Raw genomic sequence first — 14,149 nt, 5'->3', positions numbered from 1 at the left:
GGTTCAGTTGTGTTTCAATAATTTGCTTGCGTGTAGGGGTCTTTAGCAGTGGGAGGAAAGTGGAGGATCAGGAGAAAACCCACAAAGTTGGACAAGCGACCCTTCTCCTTATCACGAACAACCAGGGAATCAAAACCATGGCAGGTGACTCAATGACAGACCTTATGATACAGCGTGCTCATGCTAACCATTCGGTCGGCCATCCAACCCACCCTAACTTGTCAGGAAGACTTGTCACTGCCCAGGTAAAATTATTTTCTGTCCCATTGTGCATATAATATTAAAATTTGGGGCATTAATAAATCTGAATTTTATATATTTATTTTGTACATCAGGCAATGAGTTACACATATCTAAACTTAATCTATTCAAATTCACTTGCAAGAACATCCAATCAAATATATCAATAACATTAAATATTAAAATCTAATTTAGTGAAATTTTCAAAGATCAAATTTTTATTTAATCAAAATTATTTTCAAAAAATTAAATTAAGAAAATCTCACCTTGCATTAACAACGCATTCTAGTTGAACTTGTTTATCACCTATTGTAGCAAAGGTATTTTGGGGTTGAACTACAAACTGTGGTGGAATATGGGAACTAGGATCACCTGAAGCTGTACAAGAAAACAAAAAATTAAAGATGTGCACTATGAATGTTATATACCGTTCAGACGCTTATTTTTAAACCAGTTCAAAATCGCCAGGGTTTTTAAGACAGCATCGTGTTGTGTTTACACGTACTATAAGCCAAACCAGTTTAACTATATGTATTCTGACCTCTTCGGTCAGAGTTAAATGTGCATGGGTAGCTTCATATTCTTTATTCAGTTCTCGCACGCTTTCGATAAGAATGGCACTGTCTGACCCTGATATTTTCATAGGAATTTAACTTACTTCATACTGCACATGCTCAAAGCAAGCTGGAGCCGGGGGTTTTTAAGCCAACCCGTTCAGACGGCCAAGTTGAACCAGTTTAAAATAAAAAAGCCTTCTCGAAGACAGGTCGCGAGCTGGGGTTTTTAAACTGGTTTATTTGTCCCACATGTGCATTCAGACGACAAAGTTAAACTGGTTTAAACCAGTTTAACTTAAGTGCCTGAACAGGCTATAAGTTGATTGGAAAATCACTTAATGACCCTTTTCATTAAATAAATCACATTAACGGTACTCCTAAACATTAAATCAATGTGTGTAAATAAGACCTATACATGTACATATATATAAACAGTCACATAATCATATTTTTTTTTTCATTTGCAAACAAGAAAAAACTCATTGATCAATATCCTGTACCATTGGACATGTTTTGGAAGGTACGGGATGGACAATCTCTGTGTTCTTGTTAATCAACAAGAAAAGACATGTATATGTATAGCAAATGGTATGGAAACAAAATCAGAACGGAGCCTATTCAAATAACTCTAACTTTGTTCACTGCGATATAAAGTACCGCATAGTTATCTTCAGTGCATATATTTATCAAATATATCATCAAATTTAAAACCTGCAGTAAAAATAAAATAATCACAGTGATTAATAAGATGAAAAACTAGTCAATGTTGTCCATAACTATCTGATGTAACTGGGGCCTGTTTCACGAAATTTTAACTAAGATAAAATCCAAATTTTAGTAATTTGATTGGATAATATTAGATTGATTTTAGTGCTTAGCCAATCAAAATTGAAGTATCTACTAAAATTTGGATTTTATCTTTAGTTAAAATTTCGTGAAACAGGGCCCTGGTATCTTACTTCACAATTAAACTTATAACAAATGACCCATCTGTTATTTTATAAAACAGTAAAGCACCACAGATAACATTGACGTCACATACTTAAATAATGGTTGGGAGCTTTTTGAGGTATTTTAAATAAAATAATCATGGTGATCAATGAGATGAAAGACCAGTCAATGTTGTCCATAACTATCTGATGTAACTGGTGTCTTACTTCACAATTAAACTTATTACAAACTTAAACAAACCACCTTTCTGTTATTTTATAAAAGAGTAAAGCACCACAGATAGCATTGATTCATTCCCTGATTTTAAGTATTTTAAATGGATACAAAGGTGCAACTCATGTTTTGGCTTTATCAGGGTTAATGCAACCATAGAATCATAAATATCACTGAAATTCGCAAGATTAGACAGAGTGAAAAATGAAATACCTGTAACAGTTAAATTGTAGAATTTTTCAAGCCTTTGACTTGTGGCCACATTATAAGCAATAGCTTTATATTGTTTATTGTTACTCGTCATTTTTACAGCCAATAAAATAAAATCTTGATTTAATGATATTTGATGATACATATCTTCTTTAGACATGGTTGTTTCGTTTTCAAGCCATTCTATCCTCGGATCGGGAACACTATTTATATTAGGTTTATTTAAAATCACAGCATTGCCTTGATCAACTTGTTTCACTTCTACAGCACTACCTTGTAACTGATCCATATCTAAAAATATATTAACGAAACAATTAAAATAATTTGAATGAAATATTCATGAATAATAGAATTAGTTATATAAAACAAAACAGTCACAAGGTTAGAGGGGTCACAGGTATACCTTGTAATTTTCTGGTGTTAATAACCCTGAGAAACAGAAACAATGTTATAAGGTGAAAAATTGTAAACAGAGTGGAATATGGATTGGAATATTAGTCTTAATAATTCTTGTTAGAATTTAACAATGATTGCCCAAATTTTGACGACCACATTTTCCAAATTTTCCATCAATAAATATTGGGATGGGGGGCACTGAAAGTTCCTCTGGCCCATATGCCACTGTTAATCTAACAAGCGGTTGGCATGCAAGATATGCCCACATTTTGCAAGAGATGGACAGAGAACAAGCTAAAAATAATGCAATTTTTTGTACAATAAGGGGCCATAATCCAGGACGTTATGGTGCGATATGCACAAAAACTTTTGGATACAAACATATATTTTAAGTTTCATTAAAATTGGATACATTTTAAGTTTCATCAAAATCAGATAAAAAATTGTGACTCCTAGAGGGTTCACAACCTTGGTATTACATACTTTTACATTATTTGCATACAAGGAGCAGCTATTTTGACGGGCAGTTTTGGTTCGATTTTCGAACTGAACCATCATTAGGGTGTAACGGTGAAATACTCCAGCAGTGATATATTTAAACATTTTGTAAATCAGATAAAAATTGTGACCTTAGGGACCTTAGTCCAGGGAGTTATGGTCCGATATGCACGAATATTGACAGGAACCAAGATCTTTGGGTTATAAACATACATTTTAAGTTTCATTAAAATCAGATAAAAATTGTGACTTCTAGAGGGTCTACAACCTTTGTATTACATACTTTTACATTATTTGGGTACGAGGTGCAGCCATTTTCGAAATTTGAACTCAATTATCATTAGGGTGTGAAGGTGGTATGTTTAAACAGTTTTTAAAATTGAATACAAATTGTGACTTCTATAGGGTCCACAAGCTAAAACAATCAGGGACCATATTATGGGCGCCATAATCCATTAAGTTACGGTCCTTTACATGCCAATTTCAAAAGGAACCAAGATATTTGGGAGATAAACCTATATTTCAAATTTCGTCAAAATCGGATCAAAATTGTGACCTGTAGAGTGTGGATGGACCTACAAGGGCGGCAACAACAATATACTTCAACATGATATGAAATGGGGTTTAACATTCTACTGTTCTGCACCAACTGGTCGGGTAATATAACATAAAAACATTTGTGCAATGACACTAATACTTTTTTTTACAAAGGGCTGGCTTAGTTTACTATAATGACAATAAAATGAACCCCCTTTGCAACAATAACCATGTATATTTATATTACAACCTGCAACATATTGACAATAAAGGTTTCCACTAATAAACAGTGGCTTTTGTCGACCAATATGTTTTTGTACATAATGTAATATGAAAACCATTACATGTTTTAATCATTTGATTACATAAGCATGGCATACAGTACATCAATCATTCATATCAACATTTATATACTCTATTTTTGTATTTCTTTGATAATTCCATTTGATCAAATTGGAAAGTACTGAGGAAAAGCGATTTATGTAATTTTGGTGTAAAACAGTTCAATTTTGGCACTTTCATGCCATCTTTATTAGCAAGTTTGGTTCAGAAAAGTAGGACATTAAACCCCATTTCCTTCATTGCACTTTCATCTCAAAAACAATGTATACATTTATTGTTTCTAAGAAAGGACAGAGGAGATTATAAAACCACACAAATATCACACTATTAATATATATTTCATTTGTTTTATCGTATCTTTTTAATAAATGCTTGTTTGATATGAAAGTGTTCTGAGCAATAAATGTATATGTGTCAAGTATTTTCAAACCTAAGATTTCACTTACATCCAATAAATATGAGAAATATATTTCAGATTTGTATCATAGAACATGTATTAAGATACTTAATATTAAGATACTTAAAGTTTCCTTCCCTGAGGGAGATACAGACTATGACATTGACATTTAAAATATTTTCGTGGTATCTCTACTTGACCTATACTTTACTTTGTCATGTTAGTGTTTATTGTGTAACTGACATTATAAAAAGAAACGATCATTTATCATCTTCATGGGGCTGGATAGTAATGTGTAATAGACATGAAAATTATCAATCAAGTTTAAAAGGGTGTGCATCAGCTTAGAGCATGTCACAACTGTGATATGGATTTTAGAGCAATATAAGACTCATTCAGGGCTGGGCGGAGTTAACTGGAAATCTATATACTAAGCTCTTTGTGAGTTCAGTATGATTATTTTCAACTTATGGACTTGTATATGAACAGAAACAAATCACCTTATGTAAAAGAAAAAGCATCTGCAATCATTTTCTTGCATGAAAATAGTAAAGATGATTAAAAATATTAGATAATTCTGTAGTGTCATGTTGGATAAACAGGAATATCTTACATTTGTAGACATATTTGCTATGTGTTAATGTTCGATTGTAATTTTGACTTTTTAACTTTTTTTTTAACTAGTTGAGCCAAAATTTTGACCACGCCCAACCCTGGACTCATTGTATTAATTTGCTTTAGGATGCATGTTTAGACAAATTCAAAATAGTTTAGTCTAATAGAAACATTTTACATGTAAGAAATTATTGGTTTCCCGACTTTCCTCTATTGAAGCTCATACTTAAATATCTTGTTAGCAGATTAAATTTTTAAACTAGGCTTCCACTTATACATTGGAAAATGAAATAGGTTTAACATCTAACTTTTCTGCAGGTCATATTGCCCTTGATTGTGTCGTAGAATCCTATCAACAACCCAATGATATTTTACAGTATCAAGATTTTACTTTTTATTTTCCAAATGATTTACAATGTGACAAACTTTATGGACTACTCAGACCTGTTGTGGGCTTATGATTTGTTGCCCATCAACAGAAATGATCTCTTAGATATTCAGTTTGTTACCTTACTTGATGTATTATTGTACATCCTGGCCTATATGTGGATGGGCAACTTAACCAGTTATTGACCCTGTGCCTATGCCAAAACCATCCAAACCCCTGGTAAATTAAATTGAACACAGCTGAAGTTAATGTCCCAATGCACAAGTTTAAGCAATATGAATCACTTGCAAACGAAAATATTGTGCAAGATGAATCTCTAATAGGAATATCAGTCTAGTAATGTTTCAATTTCATCCAGTATTTACAAAGATATGTGGAAATGAAATTTCATTGATCTATGCTGCTCGCTATGCAATAAATCCATCAAAATTTTGTTTTCAACAAAAAACTAATGATATGCCTGTTTTAAATTGATTGAATCTATGCTGGGGCATTACCTATCATTTGTATTTTGATTTTGTTTTCTTAATTAAATTTTAAATATTCAATTTGAGTACATATTAGTGTGCATTAAAAAATGAATAGAAATGGGGTGTAATGTCCTACTGTTCTGCTCAACCTGGGCTAATGAAGACAGGCCATGCATTAAGCTAGGAGAAATTGTATATTTTAGCGACAAATACCAATAGTAGATCTTTACTTAAATTGCCAGGGTAGAATAGGTGTCTTCCTAAATTTCTAATATATTAGATTAAGTAAGTAATAAAAATTCAAAAATTCCAAAGTCTTATGAAATGAAATGAAATGGGGTTTAGTTTAACGTCCTACTGGGTTAATGATAACGGGCATACCTCTTACAATGTGCTAAGTGGGAAATTTTGCCCGCACAGCGGCACTATGGCCTACTCTTAAATCACATCCAAGCGACTAGACAGCTGTCCTTGTCAGGCCCTCTGTCCTGCACCACTGACAAGGGGAAACCCCGTCGGAAAATCCCCCAAAGTCTTATGTACACAAGTAAATATCCTCTGGCTCATGAATGTTAAACTGTCTAGCTTCAGTTCATTTGATCTCTGATCAGACATCATCATTGATTCATGACAACGCTCTATTTGATATTGGCCTCTTCTCCCCAATTAATCATTTATAAATAAATACACTGTACATTGCTTACTACTTAATAAGCTGCTTTAGACAGAAAGATCTACATGTATATCATTTAGTTTAGTAGAAATAATCAATAAACACACAAAAAATACTGTGTAAATCAGGTATAAATTAAGTGATAACCCAGGTGACATCAACGATAAACTTAGTCTACAGAAAATAGGTCAAAACTATTCAACACTTTTGTAAGGTGAAACCTGTACAATCAAATCTTGTAGGCTGTTCCCAAAGGATATTTCAGTAAAAATATATTTTATTCTAATGTTTTTCATATTGTGTCTATGTAGCCCGAAGTAAAATATTAGTCAAGTGGAACAAAGTAGATCAATAGGTCTCTTTCTATATATATGATGAGGCATTTCTATGTAATTAAGACGGTTAATTATTGATAATTACATATTAATCATCTTTAGTAATACATCAATATATGTTAATAAATGATATACAAGTTGTAGGACCTCAGTATTTTAATGTTCATCAACCTTCTATATGTGTAACAGTATTATTTATAATGTCTTTAAATCAGTCATACTTGAGACTGCTCAGCTGCCTGGATTATCAGTACTCAAAGACCACTCAATGTCCCTATTATCTAAAAAACATACTAGGGTAGGCCTGCACAACAAGGTACCCCCACCACGACTTATCTTTTAACAACTTTTAAAGATATATTTCCTCATGAAATAAAGTTCCTATATTATTAGGTGACCTAATCATGGTCAAGGAAACATTATTAAATACCCTTTTCTATCTAAATTAAGTACATACACACGTAAATAGTATATATTTTTTCTTATTTTTGAATTTATCTTCAGAAACCCATTTCTAACCTTTCTTTGGATCAATATTAGAACCTGTCAATCTGATTAAAACACAGATCTATATTTTGTTTCGGTTTTATTATACTTTCGATGGCCTACACTACATGATGATCTGACAAGTTGTACTCGTAGGTTGTGTCAGGGGTCGTACAAGTGGCTTTTGACCCTATGACGTCAAACATTGATTAATCAATCAGCGTTGGCGTTTCTTGTGGTTTACCCACAGTTTCGTGCATGGCACGCCAAGAAGTCACCATAACAGACTGATTCATTGGCTTTTCCATCACTTCAACCAAAACGCCAGTAATATAACAACTCTTCCAGATCCTAGTGTAGTTAAGACGAGTGAAACGAAATTTTGAACTATAAAAAACGAAACGAAATAGGATCTGTGTTTTAATCAGTTTGAGAACCTGTCCACCAATTTTTTAAAAGTTTCGATCAAACCTGTCTGTACGTGTACCTGTAATATGGGTAATGTGAGTGGGGAACAGATTTTAATTCCTAGCCAGAAACTTTATCTAGAAAATGTGACTAATACCTATAATTTTTATATCAATAACCCTTACATGTAACATGCAATTCTCAAAATTTGCATTACGTTATTTTATGGATGTAAATCGTCTACATGCATATGAAATAAAACATTCGCTTCAACAATGAATGGACTTCACGGTAAATTAAGTTCAAGTAAATGGAATGAGAAACAAAAGTAACTGAACAATTCTAATTCCACTCATAAAATAAACTAAATGTCATTTAGCATCCAATCTACCACTAACATGTGAAGACGTTTGCCAGGGCAGTGGCATTAACCTCTACTTATATTTAAATGTGACAAATTCCACTTTCTCCTAGAAAAATGCCTGTAACATGAATTATATGTGCTGTTATAATTTAGGTATAGGACCACCGGTATACTTTTTTCATCTTTTCCAAATGAGTAGGAATGTTCTAAAATAAAAATACTCCACATTTAGTTGAGAAATGAAAAAAAAAGGTCCTAATATTAAATGAGTTAAATTGCTAATATTTGGGATCTAGAAATTGACACAAATGGGTCACAAAGCATTATAATAATGTAATATGAATGTATATAAACTGATTTACAATCAATCGTTTCTGTTTTTACTCTAATTTCAAATCAGTAATGTTTGGCGAAATACGCAAGAAGTCTCAATCGAATGGCAATCTCTAGCATCTGGTTATTCCAGTCTACATTGGTGATATTTATTGCGCATGCTTTCCAGATATGAATATGTTGACATGGCTTGTGAAATATGTCTAGTCTCGTTCTTCGAGTCCCTTGTTACAAATGGTCTAAAACACATGGTCCACGATTTGTGTACCAATGGTAAAATGTTTATTTTGTCTTAAATAATGGCTATCAGAAGCCTATCTTTTCCTGGTAAGATCACAAAATCAATGTTGATTTAAATTGACATATAATTTGTGTTTTCAATGTCGAAGACTGTGGATGATATTGAGTTAAAGACTTAGCTACTTTAAAATACATGTATTGGGTACAAGTATAAAGTATTAAAGTCCCATGTCTATTAAGATCAGAATGCTGTGAATGGACATAATAGGTGACAGACTTTGTTTAATACATTCAGTCTGTTGAAATACATCACTTCAGTTAAATACATACATGTACATGAACAGGAGTTGATGCACATGAATACAAATTAGGTTAAAGTTATTGAACTCTAATAAAATTCTTTCTTAGTGTTTACATGTACTGATTACTGAAAGCTAAGCTGATATATATGAGTATCTGGGAGAATGAAGGGGTAGAATCTCTCTCAAAATCCTTCAAAATGTCTTGTTTTCTGTTAAAGACCATTTCATCCCCTTTTGTGGGCCTCTAAATGGTATTTATCTCTAAATCATATCAAGAAAATGTTCATCATCAGAAAATCTCATTTTTATCTTCCTCAATATAGCATGTAAATATTAATAGCCTTACTCAATACATGTATTTGTATGCAGCAATTTGTGCAATTAATTTTCATATTTTGCATTATATATTTTAAACACGAAATAAATACATGTACATGTATGCAGTAGATGCACCATGGCAATATTATGTGATTCAATGTTCAATTATCCAATGCCAATTACATATATTTTTCTTGATAAACATTTCATGATTTCATTTCTTCAACATATTATTGTACCTATCCAAATTTGTTGTACTTGTATTTAATACTTTGTATATTGTATGCTGTCCTCAAAGGACATTTCGCTGCAATAAAATTCTATTCTATTCTATATACTACATGTATTTGAGAGACTGTAAAACAGGATAAAACATATTTCTCAGGCAAAAGCAGCATTTACAATATGGTACTCAGATTCAGAGCATATAATTCTGTCATCTACGTGTACTCCAATATGAAGTCAAGTCTTAAAGATGCAGAAACAGTGTTACAGGCTAATGTTTAATCGCAGAATTAATAATCTTCAGAAACAGAATTTCTCGATCAGAAGAGCTTCAAACAAATTGAGTTACCAGGAAATAAATTGTCTGGGTTCCATGTGTTGTGTAAGTATACAAGGAATGAAAACTTACTCCACCTTATCTATGCCAGAAAAATACTTACATGAAATGTCTATTTTAACAGCTTTACTCAACAGAGCACCTTTATCATTGCTGGCCAGACATCTATAATAACCTTCATGGCTACGATTTAAATTATATATCGTGAACACAGATCCAGAAGAATTTTGTGAGACTAAAACACCATCTTTTGTCCAACTATATACTGCTGGGGGATAACTACTTAATACACTACATGTTAACTGTTTACTACCCCCTTCTGGCTTAGGTATTCCTTCTGCTGGTTCTTCTCTAAATACACGAGGTGGATAATGGTCGATCCCTGAAATAATAAAACAAACGAATGAATGAAATGGGGGTTTAATGTCCTAATTTTTTGCCCCAACAGGTTTAATGAAAATGAGATAAAAATACAAGGCTTTAAAGATACATTATGCAAGAGTTAAATCTGCCTATTGCAGGTCTTTCTTTAGGCATGAAATGTTATCTAAATTATTAATTAGACATTAATTAACTTGTCCAGACCATAATCAACTGTCGAGGGCATCGCTAGCCTGCAATATTTATTGGATTAGGTTTCGATTTGCTGTTCGACTTCCATTCATAATTAAATCATGAAATGGATAATCGAGACTATATTTTTTATCCTACCGACTTTAGTAATGAAATGAAATGGGGTTTAACGTCCTACTGTTCTGCTCCGAACTGGGCTAATGAAGACTGGCTTTATGATCGAGGCTTGGCCGAAAATTCAATCGCTAAAATCTCGGTTCATAGTGGATCAATTTGACTGAAATTTTCAGCAAATTCCATTTACAGTATCTAGTTTTTAACTATTATAATAAGAACTACAGCTCTTTATCTAATCTCCCATAATGTATCTTTAAGTATTATTTGACAAAACTAAATCCTATGCAAAAAAAACTATAAATTACGTAATGGGTAGCATTGAATATTTCTTTCTATCAAGAATAGTTTAATAATATAAATTGGTTTGTTATTAACATTTAAGTTATTATAGTTTAAAAAGGAATTTTTACTTTTGTTTTACTGTAAATTTGGAGTGATTATAGAATCTGTCCACCAATTTGGCTTACATTATTTGTTCCCTGTACATGCAAAATGGCTTAGTTGAGCTAAGGGCAGATTACAATTAAATCTATTCCGATGGCACAGCAAATTTATATCCATGTGTACTTCTAGAATGGAAATCCCCCTCATTTATTCTACATTTATAATGGGCTTATGACAATTGTGTTATAAATTATATCTTTTAAAACACTGCATCAAAATATATGAAAAATAATTCATAAAAATTAATAAAATATCAGTTTGGAATGTAAATAATTTTTTAAAATAATAAAATATCTCACCTTGACACAGAACAACACAGGTAAATAAATATAAAAGTAAATAAAATATGACGGTAGAAGCACTGATTGGCGACATTCTTGAAACAACTATCATTTTCTTTCTATACATCTTGGAATATTTAATATGAATTGCAGATATTGTGCAATTTTTCACACCTGACACCTCCTATATAAGGCTTTGATCTTCTGCATGCAGTGCAGTCCCAGTCAGTCAATTAATCAATCAGAAATTTTCAAACAGTAGTTAAAACCCGGGGAATTATTTTCATTTTCAATATCCATCATTTATCCGTTGAATACCAATACATTATTCCAATTAACACAATATTATAATCCTAAATGGGCCTGGTGGTGAAGTGGTTCTCCGCATCATTGCAAATTTGATGTCAAAAGTTTATGTCGGGTGTCGACGCCATGATTGTTGTTTTCATTGGACTAACCTGTTGCACAGCTCTAAAACTAAAAGTGTAGTAACACAAATATTCACACGTCCAATCACAAGCTTTACAAATACATATAAAACAATACTTTCCGATATTACGTATTATATACTTCCTGCGTGTTTAATCTACTTGAATTTCTTGTTACAATATAAGTATTCCATATATGTAATTATGTCAAAATATCGGTTCAATTCAGTCCATAAACTTGCCCATGCTTTGTGTTTGAATGCAGGTGGTCACATGACAGGTAGAATCCAATTTGATTGGATTACAGCTGAGTCATAGCCAGGTAAGAGGGTTGATCAAAAAGGTGAAATGCCGAAAAGAAAATACCTGTTGTGTGACGTGTTGAATCAGGACATTAATCAAGGGGAATCCTTCGCTATTATCAATATTTTCATATGACTATCCCATTTAGTAATTACAGATTGTAGGATATGGTCCATCAGTCCGATTTTCATATATAGGCAAATTATATAATGATCACGATTGGATATCCTGTCTTACAAATTTGTACAGCTTACCCTCCCTTAAAAAAATATAAAACGATACAAAAGGCTGAATTGAAAGGAAGAAGTACCAGAATCAAATTATATCCGAAATATATCCGTATCAAACGGTTCGATGATTTTATTTTTAATATAGCTGGGTTATCCCCCCGCACCCATCAGTTTAATTTTCGCGTAAAACTCACGAAACAGCAAAATGTTTTAAATGCAAAACCCACAAATATTCTGTATTGATTTTATTGTAAAAAAAACAAACACCCCAGCCATAAACGTTTTTAAAACGCAACACACAAAAACTGTTTTTAGAAAGTTGTTATAGACATGGACTTTTGTAAATTGAAAGGTCTAGTCTTTTTTAACACTTTGTCGCCATAACGTAAAGTGTTAAATGATGTTGTCAAACACATTTCTGTAACATGTAACAAAGATTAAACAAATTGTAGATGTGCTCACGACCTGCGAATTACAACGATTCCTTACATTCCTAATATAAATATTAGTTGTTTTGGAGATTTAAATCAAATTAATAATCTTGTCAAATATAATTTTTCTTATCCTAAAGCCCTCGTGTACGAGAGGATATTTGCCACATTTTTATTTGCTGGCATGCATAGCTTTTCGTCAAATAAATGTGTCAAAGATTTGGAACTTATGCTCGTGTACGATAGGTCGTCAAATAAATTGCTGGCTTCATACACGGTCAAAGAAAATTTGAAGAGACCGTCAAAGAAACTTGTCAAATTTGCTTTGCTCGTGTACGGCGGGCTTAATACTGGGCCTGTGGTCGTGTGGTTATAACACTTTAATTATAAGTCAAGCAGTTTTTGAAATGAAATGGGGTTTAGAGCGTCCTACTTTTGTACTCCATCCGGGCTAATGAGGACGGGCAAACGTCACGCAATCTGCTATGAGGGACATTTTGCCCGGACGGCAGCGCTACGACCTAATCTTATAGATGTTTTACGTGTTCGCCAATGTGTACACGTGACGTCGGGGTTTCCCATCCGTACAACTAGACGTCGTTCCAAACCAGACCCTCAGCTCCGCACCTCTGACAATTGTTGAACATCTTGGAAGATGAGCGTGTTTATCTCAGGACTATGTTTTGTTTAGCCATACAAGAGACAATTGATCTAAGTTTTACAATTAAGATTTATATTGCAGATTTTGGGTTGTCTGGTTTCTTGCATTTGAATGTAAGGGACATACGAGCAAATAATGTTCGTCATCTTCGAAATTGTGACTTAGTGTTTCCATATTACCAATGACTGATGTAATATTTTGTGATGACACTGCAATGACTGTGATAGACTATATAGCTCAGGGCAAAGATGACGTGACGTACCTACCTTTATAAATTTGTAAGACTATAATAAATCAGTTAAACGAAGTAAATCTGACCGACCAAATCGACGAGACATCAAAATTAGCACCATTTACACAGATATACTTAAATGAAAAGTCTGTTTTAAACATTATTTTCAAATAAATTCTTCAAACATTTATACAAATTATGAATCATCTCCTGATGTGTAGCCTATATAGATATCAATCATCCTCAAACGTAAACCTCCGCGGAGATGGCAATGCACATGCGTAGCACGTACGTGTCTAGCCATTGGTATGGGACGTAAAATTGGGACCAAGTGTACAAATTCATATACATGTATAGTGCTTGTAATAGACAAAATTTCCACTCTTTGGCATTGTATACGTAACCATAACAAAAATTTCCATATTAGCCATAATTATTGAAATATTGTGTGTGTGTGTGGGGGGGGGGGGAGACGTTAAACTCCATTCATTCCATACATTTAGCTTTCAAACTTTCAAAATATACATTACAGTCTATATATTATTAAAATGTGATTTAACAGTTTATATACACGGGCCCCAGTTAAATCAATATACTTGACAAATTTATGCACT

General features: G+C 32.8%; 1 protein-coding gene across 3 annotated transcripts in view; it reads right to left on the bottom strand.

Moving 5' to 3' along the window:
• The window catches only part of LOC126809997 (protein sidekick), a 35,449-nt gene extending 23,997 nt beyond the window's left edge, over positions 1-11,452 (bottom strand). For 2 of the 3 annotated variants that reach the window (XM_050534876.2, XM_050534877.2), the window contains exons 1-4: positions 11,269-11,452; positions 9,939-10,217; positions 2,175-2,462; positions 507-618 (exon numbers count right to left, since the gene is read on the bottom strand). In XM_050534876.2, coding sequence (XP_050390833.2) covers positions 507-618; positions 2,175-2,462; positions 9,939-10,217; positions 11,269-11,377 — 788 coding nt within the window. In that variant the 5' untranslated portion in view covers positions 11,378-11,452. The remainder of the gene's footprint in view (positions 1-506; positions 619-2,174; positions 2,463-9,938; positions 10,218-11,268) is intronic. The other variant, XM_050534875.2, reaches the window with a different exon arrangement.
• Positions 11,453-14,149: the final 2,697 nt, after the last annotated feature.

Source organism: Patella vulgata, chromosome 2 (assembly GCF_932274485.2).
Source record: "Patella vulgata chromosome 2, xgPatVulg1.2, whole genome shotgun sequence".
NCBI classification, from domain to species: domain Eukaryota; kingdom Metazoa; phylum Mollusca; class Gastropoda; family Patellidae; genus Patella; species Patella vulgata.
The sequence above is the reverse complement of the archived record's forward strand: the minus strand, read 5'-3'. Positions and strand labels throughout refer to the sequence as shown.